Source organism: Accipiter gentilis, chromosome 29 (genome assembly GCF_929443795.1).
Source record: "Accipiter gentilis chromosome 29, bAccGen1.1, whole genome shotgun sequence".
In the NCBI taxonomy this organism is placed as follows: Eukaryota; Metazoa; Chordata; class Aves; order Accipitriformes; family Accipitridae; genus Astur; species Astur gentilis.
In genome coordinates this window covers 14,209,782-14,228,406 of record NC_064908.1, presented here as the reverse complement: position 1 = coordinate 14,228,406, position 18,625 = coordinate 14,209,782, and the positions used below count along the sequence as shown (strand labels likewise).

Below are 18,625 nucleotides of genomic sequence, written 5' to 3'. Positions count from 1 at the left end.
GCTTTAGCAATGAAAGTCAGTTGTGTCTCCTCTAATCTGATCAGGAAGAGATGCTGTACCCCACATTTGGCCAAACCATCCAAGCATGGAAAGTTTGCATCACTTCAACATACAGGTCAGCTTCCATGAGAACATGGAGAGAAGGTGGAGAAGCAGCAGCTCAGACCTAGCTGTTATCCTGTGCACTGCAATACATTTCTCCTGCCCTGGTGCTGACAGCCGGATCATACAACTGAAGAGGGAACAACTAACAGTAACACCATCCTAAGGAAACGTGTTGCTCTGTCAACTGTGGAAGCTGATAGGGAGTCACAGCATAAACCACAGTCACTGCTGTACGAACCCTGGCTCCCACTGTTTCAAATCAGAAGTCTAAAACACAGTCTGCACAAGATATATGATTCAGGGGAAGACAGCAGCAAGATTAGCATATCTGCTTCCTCCATCCCATTCTCAAAGGGGAACAAGAGCTGATGGCAAAGGAAAAAAAAAAAGTGTGGGATAGAGCAGGAACCTTTCTTCAGCAAAAAAAGGAAGGGACCCCCCCCCCCCCCTAATTTTTCTCCCTTCTTAAGAATTCCCTTAACAAGTGTTTCTCCAGCCCTTGCTGTAGATGTTCCTTGGTCTCTTCTAGCCAAGGGCTATGCTGCTTGCTGAATATTCACCGATAAGAAAAAAACCAGTGAATTTTTATCTGTTGGAGATAAACAGGACAGGAGAAAGCCACAGAGAGAGCTGCAATCCATCACTGTGACAAAACTGGAGGACAGAGGAAACATGGCACGACCACACCAGCAGAACAACACGGCACAGGAGTGACCCAGACCCAGATCCCTCTTCCTCCACCACAGCACTAACTTTTCCAAGAGCATCAACATTGGAGAACAGTACAGGAGAACCCTCCAGCGACCCATATAGCGTGCTGAGGTCAGAAACTCTTCTCAGGAAGCAGACTCCCAGTATATAGAGGAAGGATCCCTTAACAAAAGGATGTTTTCAGATGTAACCTTTCAGAATAATTTCCTCAGTTTTCCAGCCAGCTGATGGTGTTTCTTCCAGCTTGGGGAAAGAGTTTCTGCTTTATCAGTCCTTCCTGTTGGCTTCCGCTCTATAACCCCTGACACCGAAGTGACATTAACGTCACACCAAAAGGTGCGCAAGTCGACGGAATCTCTGTCTTGAGCACAAATAGCTCCATCACTCTCAGTCCCTGCTGAAGGGGGTCCAGGTAAAGAGGGCATTCACAAGTTGCATTTCCTCTACATCTGCTGCCATAATTCGAGGAGTTTTCAGCTGAATGAACATAGTTTAAAAAGGTAAGGACTCATTGTTTAGAATGGGAAAACAGTTGCATGGACATACACCACAGACTTCTGCTAGAAACAGCAGGAAAACCAAGTCAGTCAGTTCTGCCATGAGGACCTGCCTGAAACAAGCCCGGTCCATAGGGCAACACTGCAAGGCTTAATCACCCTGTCTGGTGTAACATCCTCGCTTCTGAGCTGCCGAAATGCTTGCATCATCTTCTGTTGAATTCTAGGAGAACGTGTCTCTTCTTCACAGGAGACCAAGCAAGATACCAGCCCAAGAGATGACAAGTACTTGAGCTTTGGTCTCCAATTCTGGGCTGGAGCAACTAGGTCTCTTTCAAAATGCCATTACACACAACTGGAGACTGAGTAAAAGGGAAGTAAGTTAGAACATGGCCTGAATAAGAGCCCAGGTTAACTCCACCATGGAGACATGCCTTCAGGCTTCCTTTAATTCTGCATTTCCAAATACTGTGGGAAGCTTGAGGATGGACACTATGGGAGGAACAGGCTGATGCATTTACTTTGTCTCAGAGGCATGTCTCTTCCTCCAGCTATGCTGCTCTGCCCGGACAGGCAGCTCTGCGGAATGGAGGAATAACCTCCCTCCCAGTGTGAATTTAGTGAAAGAGAAACTGATGGCCCTAGAGACCATGTCCTAATTAGCAACAAAAAAGGAACAGTGCGGGCGGCAACATTGCCCTCTATCACACAGCGCAGCAGTACGTAGGAACGAGTGCAGTTCACCCTTCAAAGCCAGTTGCCTCCATGGTCTCAGGAAGGATTATCGATTAGAAGAAATTCTTACAAAGTCGCGTGTGACCTGAACATCTGTTTATTAGAAACTAGCAGCAGTGACTCATTTTCAAACAAACATGGTTTCAGGCTCTGCGCGAGGTCAACTTCTAAGCCAACATTGTTTCTTGATCCAGCACAAAGAGGAGAAGGGGGTGGCCCATTGTCTCTCCCATAGCACAGGCAAGAAAATGGGGAGGAACAAACCAAAACTAACACCCCTGCTGATCCATTTGGTTTTTGCCTCAGGGTCTCCTGTACTTTTGTAGGTAGTGATTTCTGCTGTAGATTTCTGCCTGCACTTGCGAGGCAGTGAGGTGTCTACCCCAGCCACAGCTGGTTGCTGTGTTCTGGAGAACAGAACTGGAGTCTGTGTTTCTTTATTAGCAAGACGTTGCCAGAAGCCAGAGAGTTCACATCTGACTCAGAACTTCCCCAAAGTTTGAGGACATGCAGATCATCTTCCCAACCCCCTTCTCAAATCCACATCCAGTACAATCTGGATCCCCTCCCAGCAAGTCAATTTTTTCGGGAAATCACTTAACTCAGGCTTAAACTAAGAACTAATGACCATCTCTCCAAATTGCTTCATGGAGCAGCCACTGGTTTCTAATGGGTGTAAAGCACTAACAGACCATCGTCACTCTGCCACATTTGCCTTTTCTGTGGTCTTACCTTTGAGTAGGTTTTTCCGCCCTTCAGCTCCTATAATGAGAGACAAAACAAACAGGAAAAGCAGCTGTTATATGTGCCAGGGAAACATGGGGAAAGTCAGTACTCAGTCCTGGAATTTGCTCTCAGGATTTCACAAACCTCTGTGTCTCTCAACAGTTATCACCACCGTGGTCACTCCTACCCTCTGTCAAGCACCCTTGCTGAAGAGAGAGGCTCTGTTTGAGTCACATCCTGGTCCAAACAATCCTTCCTTCCCACCACTGTTCATGCAATTCTTGCTGCCAAAAAAGCAGCTAATAACGCACACCAGTACACTGATGGTACTACCTGCCAGAAGCAGAAGCTAGATGCTCACCTTACGGACAGATACTCGGCAGATGCAGGGGTCCAGGAGTCCTGTGGCTGGGTTGGCACTCATTTTACACACAAAGGTGAATTTCTTTTTCCAGCGGACACAGTTTTCCTGAACTTCCTCTCTATGAGAATGCAAAAAAAAGAAAAAAAAAAAGTCTTCAAATAAAGGTACAAAGCCAAATCAATTCCAACTACTAAGTATCTTTTCTAATGACTGGCAACCTAGCCTGTAAAAATCCTCTACAACACAGCTTGGTCCACACCACCTGAAACTGCACCACACAAAGGTGTTACGTTAGCAGCAAGCTTTTCACTAGTCAATACATGTAAAATCCACCTAGGTTACGGGAAGACTAATCATCTCATCAACAGAATTTGCCTTTAAAACTCTCACAAACTCTCTGACATTTCCTGCTCAGCCGGTTTAGCTCATTCACCGTCCAGCCTGGACAGAGCCAACCTCCATAACTGAATTGGGCTGAAGATTCGCAAGCTTATCTTCCCACAATATGCCTGTTTTGTATAGCCTCTGTACAGCAAACGTGCTATGTGTCCTGGACGGCTTGTCCTTCCCAGGCAGCCATCCTGCTTCTTATGCTGGCACTAAGCCAGTGAGGATGGCCAGCTCAAAGGCAGACAAAAATGCACATGGAAATGCTCCTGGGTGCACGCAAATAGGACCATGCCAAGCAAACACTATGCTTCAAATCATGAGGGGGTTTCAGACCGTAAAGCAGTCCCAGCCAGGGAGGAGGTGGTTTTCCTTGCACAGCCCCTCACCAGCCTATCCTGATCTCCAGGGTGAATGGAGAAGCACATGGCTCCAACATAGCCTGAGCCCCAGGAGGAAGAGAAGTCTTCCCAAGCGCAGCAATTGCTTCAGGTTTAGCTTTGGCTTTTGCAGAGCCCTCAGGGGAAGCTGGATTTTACCCTTCAAAGGAGGCCAGCTCAAAGGAGCCTGGAAACAAGGTGTGTGGGTCCTTCCACAGGGCTCTGGTTCCCCACTGATCCTCTGCAGGACCTGATCCGTTTATGGCTCAGAGCTTGGCCCTTAGCCAATTAAGTTCTCAAAGTAATGAGGCCAGGGGGAGGGAAGGGAAGGCACTTTTGACAGCTATGACCTAGCAAGTTTGCATCTCACTCTTATCTCTCCTCTTAGCACAGGACAAAGGGGCAAGGGCACCTGATAAACTGTTTGCTTTAGCAGGGAAAGGGAGGCTTCCCACCATCTGACCCAGGGCATGGTGCGAGCCAAAGAGATCGGTGGCAAAGGGGAGATCGATCAGTCTTGGTACTAGCTCAACTCTCCTGGGAAGCACGGGGCAGAAGCCAGCACACAGCCCAACAAGCCCTTCTGCAACCTTGAGTTGAGCCCAACAGGACAGACACCAGGGACTGGATCCTGACCCAGGAGGTCCCCACTAGTCCTCTGAGCTATTTTGTGGGACCTGAATGTGCTGGCCAAGGCACACACAGAGAACAGAAAAGGGGTAGCTGACAAATAGCTGAAACCTGTAATCCTCTGCAATGTCAGATAAGGGCCGATCATCCCTGTTTAAAACATTGGATAACAGAAGGCAGCAATTCCTTTAAGGGAGTGAACTTAAACTCCTTCCAGACAGAATTAAGGCTAGCTACTGAAGTCATTGAAAAGTGAGACATCTAAGTGCCGAAAATACCTTTGAATCTGAGATTAATTCAAGATGAGATCTGGTTCTCATTGCTCCACTCAACTCACTCCAGCTCCTTCAAACAGGAGAGGAAACACTTCCCAGAGGGATTAAAAAGGCTTTGCCTGTAATAAGATATTCACCGAGCCAGCCAAATTAGGAAAGTTAAATTTCAGATGTGAGGTGTCTTAAATCTGACTTAATAGTAGGTATCTTGAATGACCTAAAGGAAGGAAAACTCAGATACAGATGAAAAAAGGAATTCAATACAATATAAAAACACCTGCAAACACACATGCTTCAGAAATACAAGGAAGGTACATGGGATGCAGAAAGCATCAACTGTTTTAGCAGCATAAGTCGTCTTTAAAAAGGAACCTCTATTTTCTAGAGAGCAAGGCTAACGCTAATTCTGCTAATGACACCAGAGCTTCAAGCTGAATCCTGGAAGGCAGCTACAAGTGAACGATCTTCAGATCAGACAGGTACAACAGCACATTGCTGCAAATCAATTCACAAATGCGGCTCAGAGCTCCAACTCCTGTCACAAGTGAATATTTAAGTGACTAAGCTCCAGCTCCCAAATGCCCATCACATGCGTCTCCCTCCCCACAGCTGCTTCGTCAGTAGGATCGGCAAGAACTGCTCTAGCATGTGAGTTTCCTTACTCATGAGTTCTCACTCATATTACAATGCAGCTATGATTAAGCATCTGCTGGATGCTGCTAAATCCAATGAAGGCTAATTACTTCAAAACGTGGCAAAAAGTACTGATTAGTAATAAAGAGCTCCTTCATAGCTAATTTGCTGTTAGCATAAGCTCTGCTAACAGACATTCTGCTTCTTATTAAGGATGTATGTTGGCTTTCCAAAACTGCTGTAGATACCACACGGCGCAAGGGATTAGGAAAAGGATTTGTGGGGGGGGTTATGTTACCCACAGCACCGCGAACACGAACCCGAGCTGCAGGTGCCTGCATAGTTGGGGCTCTTTATGTCTTCAGAATAGTCTGCACAGGGCGGAAAGGAGTTTACAAGATAAAATGCAGAGCTGCTTTCCAGTCACAAGTTTCACAATCATTCAACAATTACTTTCTTTTTTACTTTGAAGAGTGGCTTTTAAAGCTGGGGGCTGGGTCTGTATCATTAGACAAGCAAATGGCAGCACTATTGTTTCAAACCAAATTCTAAAAAATTAGTTCCACATTTCCAAAAGATGGCATGTGGGCAACCAATGGGCTTTGTCTATCCACCTCCCATCAAGCTATCGCTAGGCTGGTAATTAGAGAAAACTAAAATAGGGAAAGAAGTGGACTCTGATGAGGAGAAGTTTTGTATTTAGCCCTAGAATATTCTCTGATGTACAATTAGGAACCATCACACAGAAACCAAAAACACACAAGAAGCCTGGTGAGGGCCGCACCGAGAGAGGCGTTTCCTTCCATCCTAATCACAAGGCACCTAAAACCAAAGCAGAAACTAACAGCTTAAAACCAGAAGTGTCTAATTTTAAGTTTTACTCTGTATTTGGAGAGCCAGAAATAGATCAGACCAATGCCTGGTACTAGGTGCTAATTCAACTGGTCTTCAGAAGTTTTATTTTAAAAAAAAGCTGTCTGTACCATTTTGCAAAATGACTCCCAGAAGGTTGAATCCCTGCCAAGCTAAGCTTTGCCCTCTTCTGACTTGAGACTTATTCAAAGCTGTATAATTACTCTTCCAGACCTAAATATACCTCTTCAGAATACATCAATTCAACCCTGCAACAGCTTTTGTGAAAAGTGGAGTTCCAGAAAGAGCTTCTCGGGGTCTTCCAACCCTGGAGCTGCTCATCTATCTCCAGTTCCTTGACCAGCCAGAAGAGACAGTCTGCTGCATCCCCCAGCCACCATCCTATACCCTGAGAGAAGATTTACCAGAAAAAGAGCAATTAGAAGATGTTTCACCATACCACAGTATGAATCCAAGTAATGGAAGTGATGCACAGCAGCAACCCACCAGTTTACCTACTTTTACAGATGTAGCAGTGTGCTCAGTGAAGCCACCAAAGCCTCTTTGGGTTTGGATCTCATGCACAGCCTTACTGCAGCTCTGGAGACAGGCCGAGGAACATGTGATGAACAGATATTAGAGAAGAGATGTTTACCAACTGTGATTTTAGTGCCATAGACAGAGTAGCACTGTTACAGAAAGCCACAAAGCTCACTATGAATGCAAGTTAGCTGAAGCAAACACTTCTAGAAAAAGGCCATGCATACGACCCGTGCTATCTTGGGCTACTGTGGGCCTCTCTCCCACATGAAAACCTAGCTAATGAAGAGAGATTAAAAATTCTATTTACAGACTCAAAGCTGAATCGCACCCAACTGGGTATCATGCTTCAAATGCACAACCTGCTGAAACAGTTTTGAATTGCTGAAACATTTAGAAAAGCAGATGTTTCACTCTTTATGGCGGTAGTCACATGTAAGACAGTTAAAAGTACAAAACATCATAAAAAGGCCACAGGCTTACTGGGAGGGCAACAACAACAAAAAATAGTTTTCTAATGCCGAATGTTTCAGTAAAGCAATGTGTCTCAGTCTGATGTTTCATGCAAGGGAGCAGATGTGAGAAAACCTCAGGCTAAATGAGACAGTATAAAGATAAGCACACACAAAGAGCTACTTATTCAGATTTCCTCCTCCTCATCTACACAAAGGGGGAAGGCAAGCTTTCCTATTTCTGATGCCCAATCCACATGCTCACTGTCCCCCCTTCTCAGAGATGTGGATCTGTGTCAGACCCTTCAAGCAGAACTAATCCTCCTGCTTGCTCACAGCAGACTGTACTCCCCATCTTCCTCACTGGTTCACCACTGTACACAGGGGCGCAACATCACTGAAGCAGCATCTCAATCTGATTAGGCACAAGAAAGATAACACCATTTTAAAGAGGCCATTGGAGCCAAGTTCCAGCTCAGATCCATTTAAGTGTGGCAGACTGAAAAGCAGCCCTTGAAGCAGCCACTGCAGCTGTGGGTCTTTTGGGGAGGAAGGTAACACAACCTCAGGGATGCAGGTACAATCACCTCAACCACAAAGGGAGGAAAAGAAAAAAAAAAAAAATCAAGTTATTTCAGCAGATTCCATCTGAAGGGCTTCTTCTACAGCATTTCTTTACACAGGTCTGCTTTCAGCTGCAGAGAGCCACCATTAAGACAGCCTCATCTATTCCCCAGCACTTCCAACAGCTGAATTAGAGCAGGATCACTGACACTCCCTTAGCTTGGCAAAGTCTGGAACAATCATGAGTTACGCTCCAGAGAAGATAGTTACTATTTTAACCAGGTTATTTAGTGCAAAGCTGCATGAGAGACCTTTGGTAAGGGCAAGGAAAATGTCCCTGAAAAACATTTTCAAAACTGACTTTCTAAGATGCCCAGGTCAGTAACCAACATTCACACCACTGTGCTCACAGCACACCAGAAGTTATACCATCCTACAGACACAGGAGGTCCTGCTACAAACAGAGGGCCTAACCACTGCCTATAAAGCATAGAAAATACAAAGGTGGGTGAACATATATATATATAAATAAAGCAAGCCTTCATTTAGCCATTAGATGTTTTAGATACATGATGCAGAATCTGTAGGTATCCTCAAATAATGGGCTTAGGACAGGGCACTTCACTGCAGCATATATATTATTAAAGAAAACTGCAGCTCCAAGGCTTTGCCATCCAGATGCCTGGCAAAGAAAAGGAGAGAAATCAACAGCAAACAAGATACACCATCGGCAGACAGCGCACCAAACAGCAGCGTGGGAACGTATCACACTAGTAAAAGCTTAAAGCTGTCATCTTCTTTATCTTGTCAAGCTCATGCAGGCCAAACACAGGTATAAAGCAGAAGCAAACAGGATGCAGCAATAGGTGCTGGGGAAGCTCAGTGGAAACCTATCCCAAGAATGAGAGATAACACACCATATTTCAAGAGATAACACACCATATTCCTTGCGGAATACAGGATCATAAAAACCCATCTGGATACACAATGCATGGAAATCCAAGGCAGTTTAACCTGGATGCATAGAAGTGCCTTATAGCAAGTTATTTACATGGAGGGGTTTTGCCTTCCCCAAGCAGAAGGAACAGAAAGGGCTGCAAACAGCTCTCTACAATAAAGTTACTCTGTTTTGACTGGGCTTACATCACCGACCAGAACAACTGCCAACCCAAAGAGCTGGACATCTCCCCCACTGCAAACAACCCTGCATTCTCCAGCTGACAAGTGCTGGTTGTTGTATAGTAGACATTAGCAGTTATGATGGAAAAATGGCTCAGAGACAGATGATGCAGACTGTGTTACTCAGAGAACTAAGCAAGCCTTTGTCATTTGAAACAAGTCTTATTTGGATGTTTCACTGCAAGTGTTTTAAACAAGGGTTCAGCAGTAAGGTCATCACATCTACCACCTACTCGCAAAATTAACTTCTAAATTCCCAGCAAACCCATTCGAATGACACATGGTGGTGAAGGACACCTACCTACACCTCCCTCTTGGCATCAGCTTACACCTATTTAGTTCTTCATTCACACCAGAGGGGAGATATGTACGGGCTCTCTAATGCCAAATTTGAACCCCAATGCTTTTGGAATGACGCATTCACATGACCCAGAATTTGGGGGGGGACGGACGGACGGACAAGGCAAGCTCCAACACTTCTGGATGGCTTCACCATGCTTGCTCAGTTCTGCCTCACACCAGGAGATGGATATACATCCACTCCTGCTGTTTGCTGGCAGCTGGGGAGGTGGGGGAAGAGTGAACAGGGAAGGAAGAGTAGGGGAAAGTCAAGATCAGGAAACTAGATTCTACTTACGCAGTTAACAGCACAGCCTGCATAATGCCTATTTGACTGGAGAAGAGATAAATACAGGAAAAAGGATTAACAGCAACTGTACAGGGGGAAAAAACCCCCAAAAAACTAATGGAAGAAACTTCAGCCACAGCTGAGAAACCAAGGTAAGGAACAGTCAAGACTGTTTCACTGGGGGTCAGGGGATGACGATGACAGCACCAAGTATGCAAAAGGCAGGCAAGGAAAAGAACTGGAGAAAAAACAATGAGGTGAGCACAAAATAAAAATAGGATACAAAGAATGATTTAGAAATCCTCCTTAGGAATAAGCTGGTATCTAGCAGGCAAGTGATTGACTTTTTATGGCTTTAACCTCATTTCCAGAAGAAGCCTATTTCTGTAGAAGCACAGCTTTTGAACTTCATATTACAGTTCCCTCCAAGGCAGCAATCAATCTTGATAAAGGTCCACCAGTACAAGCCAGGGAGTGATAATACCTACTGGAGAATGGGGGTGGCAGTCAATCACCAGTAGAAAACCCTCCAGCATCAGCATTCCTAGTTGTATATTAACAGCTTCTTTGAAAGGCAGTAATTCAGTTATGTCTGGACTCCAGACACGTGCATCCAGACATGTGTCTTTTATAAGTGACAGACACAAAATCCTGCACCTCATGCAGAATGTCCCACAGGCAAGAGCTTTCCAGTGCAGTCCACCCCATGTTCTCCAGATCACTGCACAGGGTAGCCACACTCTCCAGTACAGCCAGGGCTTCTAAAACATAGCGTTGGGCGTTATTTTAGAAAAAAAAAAATTTCAACCATTCCTGCATCTAAATGTTAAAACCTTTAAGCTCCTTCTAACACGAACTGTATTAAAAATGCTATAAGAAACAATGGAAGTTATTAAAAAATAGCATGCAGCTGGTGACCGAGTGCTACAGCAGAAGTTGCATAACGAAATAAAAAGTTGTGCCAAATGGAGAAATAAAGTCACAGAATAACGACCCTTTAAAACTTAAGCTATAGAACAAGTCAGATGAGTTTTGGAAGGGTAAGTAAGGGTGGAGCTGGGAGAAGGCAAGGGGAAATAATTCTAACAGACTCAGCTGCAGAGCAGCAAGGGGCACTTCACAGACAGGACATGCCCAGCAGAGCCAGTCTCCTTTGAGGTATTTATAATTTACATTCTGCCATCTCAAAGCAGAGAAAAAAAGCCAGACATCAGGAAAACAAGGACAAGAAGGGACTGTAACAGTAAATGCTGTACAATACATCTAATGTTACACACTGTGCTGAAGACAGACCAACCCGAAGTAGCACATATCCAAGGACTTCTTGCCACATCTACAGAGCACAAGCTCTTTTTGGTCAGAGGCCAGGGACATGTGCCAGGAGCAAAAACATCACAAGCAAAGAACCAAACTCTTAAGTGTAAAGAAAGGAATAACTGGATAGATGACTCAGTTACTGAAACACAAGTCTGTAATAACGTGCGTATTGAACACTGAAAGACGCAATTGCTTTTTTTGAACTCTGATCATGCACTGAGTCACCACACCAACTCCTACTTCTGTTGTTCTGGTAGACTATGCTGGAGCTGGATTAGCCAAGAACAAACCATGTGCCAGGCTGCCAAGCCCACCACCAGTGCTTTTCTCTCAAGCAAATTCACAGGGATTTCAGTTACAGAAGAAAAAAGAACAGGTTGGCACTGCAGATTTCACTCGGGTCTGCCCAGGTCAGCCACCAGCTACTACACTCAGGTTGCTGTACATTGGTGCTGCATTTTCCAGCCTGTCTCAGATGCATTGTTCCTCTTGTTCCCATGGTTGCTCTGTGCTGCAGAAGACTGGGCTACCTTGTAGTTCACACCCAGCACACTCCAAAGAACTTGTCTAACTCTGGGCATAAATACCTTTCAGATCTGATTTTCCACAACTATGACCACTGAACAATCAAATATGCTCAACGCATAAAACAGGCGTGGAGACAACTTAACTAAGAAGGGCTCCTGAACTCTTACCTACGCCTCCAGCCAAGTCAGCTGGAGTTACAGGGGATGAGCAAACCCAAGCTGAGAGACCTCCATGTTACTGGGGGATGGAGGGCACAGAGGGAGGGCATGTTCAGGTGCATTACCCAGTCAATTGCACAGTAAAACCCACAGAAGTTAAAATAGGAAAAAAAAATCCTGACTCTCCCAGGGCCTGTTCACCCTTTGGACAAATCACAATTCAAATTTCCCCTGTGGTTCTAACAGATAAAGGAACTAAAGCTTCCGAAGGTCCCAAATGCTTCAGAAAAACTCTAAGGTTTGTTCTGTACAGATGCTTACAAGATTAAGGTACATTAACCCACCATATTTCAGAGTCAATACATGTTTCTGTACCACACTGTAGCTTAGAAAGACTTTTCACTTCTGGCAGATTGTAGATGCAAAATGAAGATTCACTAATTATCCATTGCTGATATATTTATAAACTTCCTTCATCTTGTATCAGCTGTCATTCTAAGAGATTCCAGATTTGCCTTTGCTGACTAAATTTAAACTCCTAGAGAAGAAAGACAGCAACGTAAACTCCAACAAGGAGAATTCTGATAATATCCGTACCACACATGGTACATGGCTACAACTCACTCCATGATGCAAGAAAGTTGTGTTTGTAAACAAGATGCTCTTATAAATAAAAAAGAAAGCTACTTTTCAAAACAAACAAACAAAAAATCCACAAATGCCCCCCAAGATGAGAAAAATCAAGACATGGGTCAACTCAATACTCCAGGGCTTTAATGGCATAGTCAGTCTGGAAAATGAAAACCCTGAAGGGAATCAACACAAGACTAGGAACAACATCCCTAACACAAGTGATGTACACAGAAACAAATCTTTTTGCCTCTAAGGCAGATTTAAGGCACGTAAAGACATACTGATGCCAGAACAGTTAAGTGACTTTTTTTTGCTAATTTCAACCCTGTTTCAACAAGGAGAGTTTGCCAATATAGCTGTACCAGAGAAGTCTTTATAGTGCAAATTAACCTGCACATGAGGCCAAGTTCATCTCTGGAATAATTTCATTAATACCATGTGATGTAACATCACTGCAATTTGGCTCGACTACACTGAAGAGCCCTTCAGTAAATAAGCTGCCTGAAGTCAACCCTGGTGCTAAAAGTAGGTTTAGTTACCCAAGAGGTAACACCCTACCATGCTCAGACATGTTCACCTGTGAGCCACTTCTATACGGTATACATTTAGTCAAAACCAACACAATAGTCCAGGAGAAAGCCCTTTATATGTTAACAGCAGCTTTTTCATTCCACAATGAATACAGGTGCTTTACGATGGTTCCTTTATAAAGGCACCATTCAGCAGTAGAAATCAGGTCACTGGTTTTAAGGACAAGGTGCAAATACATTCTCCCTAAACCTCCATCCCCTCCATTGGTATCTATCGCTTTTAGGGTTAATCAGCGAAAAGGCTATTAGGTAGAACAGGTTTACAAATTAGAAGAGGCTGCTGAGTAAAGCCTGCTGCCCCCTGACTCGTCACCATACTGTTGGTGACAGGCTGGGATTTCTAGACCCTGCCTGTCCCAACTCTCCCTTCCCTTCTGCCCTGACCATGGAGCATGCCAGAGCCAGCAAGAAGGGAGAGAAAGGGGTCTGAGACAGAACAGTTAGAACTGCTTTTGCTCCTCTGGAGCCACAGCTCCAGACAAACACAATTCTCCAAGTCCAGTATCTCATGATGCAATTTGTCCTAATCAGAGAAAGGTAATTTTGTAAGTTACATTTTGGTTAAAAGCAGAATACAGGAGAGCTCTGCATCATGTGACAGCAGTAGGTGCTTGTTAAGCCCCTGGGAGATGTTAACATAGGCTCCCACTGCTCTGCTGCCAGGAGCAGGTTTCTGGGGATCAGAGTTTTTACCTCCTCTGTGGCTGTCACTACCAGCTGTGTTCAGACACATTCCCTTGATTCTCCCCTACTGAGAGCAAATGACATTGGAGATGTGTATGCATCACTTCTGGAGGGAAGACAACATGCAGATTTGTTTTGAAATAACAGACCTACTTGCACGGAAAGCAGGAAAAGCCATTGCTATAAACCTACATCAGAAATAGACCTTAAAGAGACCAGTGGCTAAACAGAGTATGATCAGCTACTCCCTGTAGAGCAGAAAAAGGGTATTCAACAAAGCAGAAAGGCAGCAAATGTAAAAAACAGTTATAGGAAATACACTCCTCTACAACACAGTTTCCCTTGCGGCAAGGAGTGCTGCAGGCTACTAAAGGCATAAGATGAGCAGCACTGCACTTGAAAGGAATTCAATTTATGCAGATGCAATTGCCTGATGTTACCAAAGTATGAGATAAACCATAACAGGCCGCTGACAGAAGCCAGGAAAAGAGCTTTCCTACAGAGGGGTTACTGCATAATTAATCTATAACAGAGGCAAGCAGACTACCTCTGAACAGCCCTTATTGCCTAGTCTGGAAACAGGATACTGCACTTGCTGGAGCTGACAAGGTACAGCAAGTCTATGTCAAAGTGTGACTGCTACTGCTCTGTTCCAGGGCAATGGAACATTAAGAGATCTGGAAAAATTGCTGAATTATAAATATCCTAGATTCCTCTCTCATATTCTGTGACACGCAGGCACAGCTTAGGTGATGATGGGAAGAAAAGGAACTAGCAAGAGAAACAGAAAAAGTACGATGACAACGAAACCAAGCTGGCAACCCTCTCCCCAGCCTATACTGATGCAAACAAAAATCCTATGAAAACTGATACCACACCCAACCTCACCTTTGCTGTTTCAAGTGTGGATAAAGCCTGAGAGAGTCTGATACAAGGCTGGGGAAAAAATAATTGCCTAAACCTGAGTTTTTCCAGACAAGCCTTTCCTCCCCCCTCTCCTGGCCATTTGCATTTTATTTTTATGAGCAATATTATCCTTTAAGGACAGGAAACAAAAGTGACTGGACAGAGAACAAGGCAACTGGAAACCTTCAGGAGGGTTCACTCTGGCCTCCCCATCTTGTACTCCTCACACTCATAACTTGTATTTCAGGAGGAATGGAAACTCCAGGGGCAGGCAGGAGCACAGGTAGGCATGTGCTGACCAGTCTTTCACATGGCAGCTGGCTGAGGGAGTCTCTGTTGATCATTAACCCAATATCCATTAGTGAAACACCTCATCACAATCATTTCATACAAAGTTTTATTCTGGAAGCAAAATGGAGGTATGCAACTACCCCAAACTGAAACCCTGAGACCACAGCCCTTTCACAGGGTTTCCTATTACAGGTTCCTTGATCTGCTTTTCCATTCCAAAGCCAGACTAGAGCATAAAGCTTGGTAATTTCTGAAAGACACTAAACAAGACCTTACATTTTGTCTTCTACATTTGGTACACTGAATGGCAAGAGAAGGAACTTGCCTCATTGAGGCAAACACGTGGCTCTAGGAAGCAGCAATCCCAAAAGGAAGTTTTCTAGCTTTAGTTGTTTATTTCAGAGAGCACATTTGAGGCTGTTACCAACCACATGCAGGGGTGATGGTCTCTGTAGGTCTCTAAAGCTGCATCTCCTACTACAACATGGGACCTCCTTCAAGGCCTCCTCTCACCAATGAAGTATGATAAATTCAGCCAAAGGAAAGGCATAATCCTGTCCTCTTGCCAGCTCACCTACTTTCTATCTGCATGGAAAGTATCCATTATATGGACTGTATGTGCTATTGCTTATCTAAAACATCCTGTTTCTTCCACACTTGCCTCCTCCCAATCCTCTAGTCTCCATGTGCTTCCTCTTTGTTTTCTTCCTCATCCCCACAATGCCATCCCATTTCCTTGATCTTTTCTTCATCTCAGCCTTATCAATTGAGCTACACGGGAGACCCACAAGAAGCATGTGAAAATGACATCCATGAAGATCAGCAATTTTGAATCCTGCAGAACAATTCCCTTTCTTGCTCATCAGATTAAAAGTACATCAAACAAGAAGACTGTTCATCCAGCGAACACAGGCACAACTGTTTGTCTAGTGGGAAGTGCCTTTCAAACCCAGGCGCTAAAATGAGATGCCGAGTCCCACTGTATGGTACCAGAAGGATCATGATGCCAAGTCCAGAGTTACGATAGCGATGCATATCGTGTCTCCCAGCATGTGCACAAAGGCAAAATATGAATAAACTGCAAGGAAAAAAAAAGCTTCTCATCCCGCAGGATAAGCAGCTGGTACTGGGGTGGGGTAACACATCCAGCCCCCTGAAATAACACCTGAAATCATCACCTTTACAGCATGGATTACTGATACGAGGTCATAGGCCATTACAGAAGAAACAAGCAGGTCCAAATGTTGGTCCAGGGCACTCCTAAAGGCTTCTGCTTTATTATATAAGCCACAGCTTACAAAATAACTCCCAATCCACTTCAGAGCAGGCTGCAAGCCCAGCGCAGAGCCGACAGCCCACAGAATACGCAGAACATATCTTGTTTGAAAAAGGGAGGCCACATACAGAGCCACATCGGTCTGTCCTTGCACAGATGAGACCTTGCACAGATGAGCCAAGTGCAGGTGGATGCTGCAAGAGCTCACCATCCCACTCCATCAGGCTTGTGAGTATACAGACCTGCCCTCAAGTGAGGGAGGTTTCTGATGTGAGGGAGACGCTCTTTCCAGAAACACTACCAGTTGTAGCTTCCTGCAATAAAATAATAATAAGAAATAAATCTGTACCTACCTCATTTATCTAGAAACTGGTACCAGAACAACTTGCCACTGGCAACTTATAGCCTATTAAAATACCAACCACTGTGCAGTGAGACCACAGGCTCCCAAAGGCATGCATGAATTCCTCAGAAATACAGCTACAAAGCTAGAGTCAACACTTATGGCAGCTCAAGAGCACAAAGAATAAACAGACTAGAAGCCATTTAGGTTTTCTCCTGTATTTCAGAAATAAATACATGTCTCAAAGGAGGGGGAAAGGGGGGCACACCCTCTCCTACCTTCCCTTATCCTCAGACAGAGCTGATGGTATTGCCATTCTGCAAATCAAGTGGGCCACAGGGTCCCAGTCTCAAAGCAGAACATTAATTTCCAATGAGTAAATTTTTGAGCCAAGGGCTGCTTAAGCCACACAGGTAAGGCTGTTGCTAAGAGTTAGCTGTCAAAGCAATGACAGTTCAGAATCAGCAATGAGAAGTTTGAAAGCCAGCTGTATCAGAACATATTCACCGATGCTGTACACACAGCATATCGGTTACAGGGCTTCAGATTACAGCTTCTGGTCAACAAAGCAGCCCCTGCCTGAGCAACAGCAGCCGGAACAGGAGTCAGAGCATAAACAGAGAATGTTCTTTACTCAACAGGATACAGCCCCTGTGGCAGGAAAGTTTCAACGTAACTGCCAATCTTGCAACAGGCTCCAAAGCAGTGACGGTTGACAGGAAGAGGCAAGTCCAGCACAAAGCAAATCAACCCACCCCAAAGCCTCTGTGGTCAGACCCTGCAGGTGTAGCAGCCAGAGCCCAGAAAAGGTGATAGAAATGCTCTCCAAACTCAAAGCACAGCTTAAGATCGTTTGTGCTGGGGACCTTTCAGTGCTGTACCACTTCTGCACTTTTTCCAACGTACTCAACTTGCCAGAGGTGAAACCTCATCCACTGCTTCTGCTCTCACGACTTTCACTTACATTTAGCTAAACTGCTGGAATGAAACCCCTTTTTCTGATCTTTGCTGCATAGTTTCCCTATATTTGTTTCAGAATGCAAGCAGTGCAGGTACTATGCCTTAATATTATCTTGATCTAGGTTATGTTTTATTGCAAATCATTTCTAGAGACTGTATTCAAGTGCCTCCTCCATTAACACCCCCACAGCCCACTCCTGAGGCTGCAGCTAGGGAAGAAGGATGTTAGCATGTGAAGCTGCTCTGGAGCATTAAAACTCACTCTCTTGGTCTGTATATTAGGAATATATTTACACATGGGAAAGGTCTGCATTTTCAGACATGTTTGCAACAAAAGCACTTTTTAAATATGTTATCACACCACACGCTCTAGCAGGATAGAGCCAAATGCATGTCCTCCTAAAATATGGAACTGGGAGAATGGTTTAGAGCCACAGCCAAGTTCCTTCCTCTACTCAACTGTGGCAATCCCACTCAAATCAAAAGCCAGAACTCAGCCAGCAATCCTCTCCTTTTGCTACTAGTTTTCTTCCCTCTTGGGGACACTGACTCTAGAAGAAACTATTTAGTTCCTTAACCTTTGTTTTAAGGCAGACAGCAGTGAAGATTTAGATCTCAAGCGGGCTGAATCAGTCCTTTGGTCTCTGATTAACCAAACAGTTAACAATTTTCCAGTATGAAAGAGCCAGACGTGGTGAACCTAGTTACCTGAAGGATTCTGTAACATCAGGCACGGTGACTATGTGAAGACAGGGAATTAGATGATTTCCAACTGTCACAACTGAGACACAGCTGCTTTTCAGAGGTGGTACAACTTGCACCTCCCTTTGCAAAGGTTTCTGAATCGTCAGCTGTGTTGTGTATACTACCAAGACATAATAATACTTTTCATCCTGCCAGCTGAGAAAAGCAAGTACCTTTAGGTCCATACCTACATAAGGATGACAAAGCCACACTTACACAAAAGCTGACCTCAGTCCACCGGGAGCTATCAGTATGAGGTGCCTCCCCAAAGATCAGAATTTCCTTTGGCTTTCTTGATGCAGCTTTACACACACAGAAGAAAAAAAAAAAAAAAAAAAGGCATGCAGTGCAGGAAGTGGCCTTTCACTTTTATTAAAAATTGCAAGGCTAAGAACATTCTCAGTTCAAGCTTACAGCACCAAAATACTTTGAGGCCAGACCACCCTAACAGGGTCAGCTCTTCCCAGATCGAGCCTGCATGCAAACAGCTGCTGGGCTGCAGGAAACAAACTATGTTCTTTGGTTCAAAATGGCGCA

General features: G+C 44.5%; 1 protein-coding gene across 5 annotated transcripts in view; it reads right to left on the bottom strand.

Annotated features, from left to right (window-relative positions):
* The window catches only part of EEIG1 (estrogen-induced osteoclastogenesis regulator 1), a 36,991-nt gene that overhangs the window by 12,219 nt on the left and 6,147 nt on the right, over positions 1–18,625 (bottom strand). For 2 of the 5 annotated variants that reach the window (XM_049831807.1, XM_049831808.1), the window contains exons 3-4: positions 3,136–3,256; positions 2,781–2,810 (exon numbers count right to left, since the gene is read on the bottom strand). In XM_049831807.1, the coding sequence (XP_049687764.1) occupies positions 2,781–2,810; positions 3,136–3,256 (151 nt within the window). Of the gene's footprint in view, positions 1–2,780; positions 2,811–3,135; positions 3,257–4,813; positions 4,835–6,539; positions 6,705–6,814; positions 6,896–18,625 lie in introns of those variants that run through there. The other 3 variants (XM_049831809.1, XM_049831810.1, XM_049831811.1) reach the window with 3 other exon arrangements.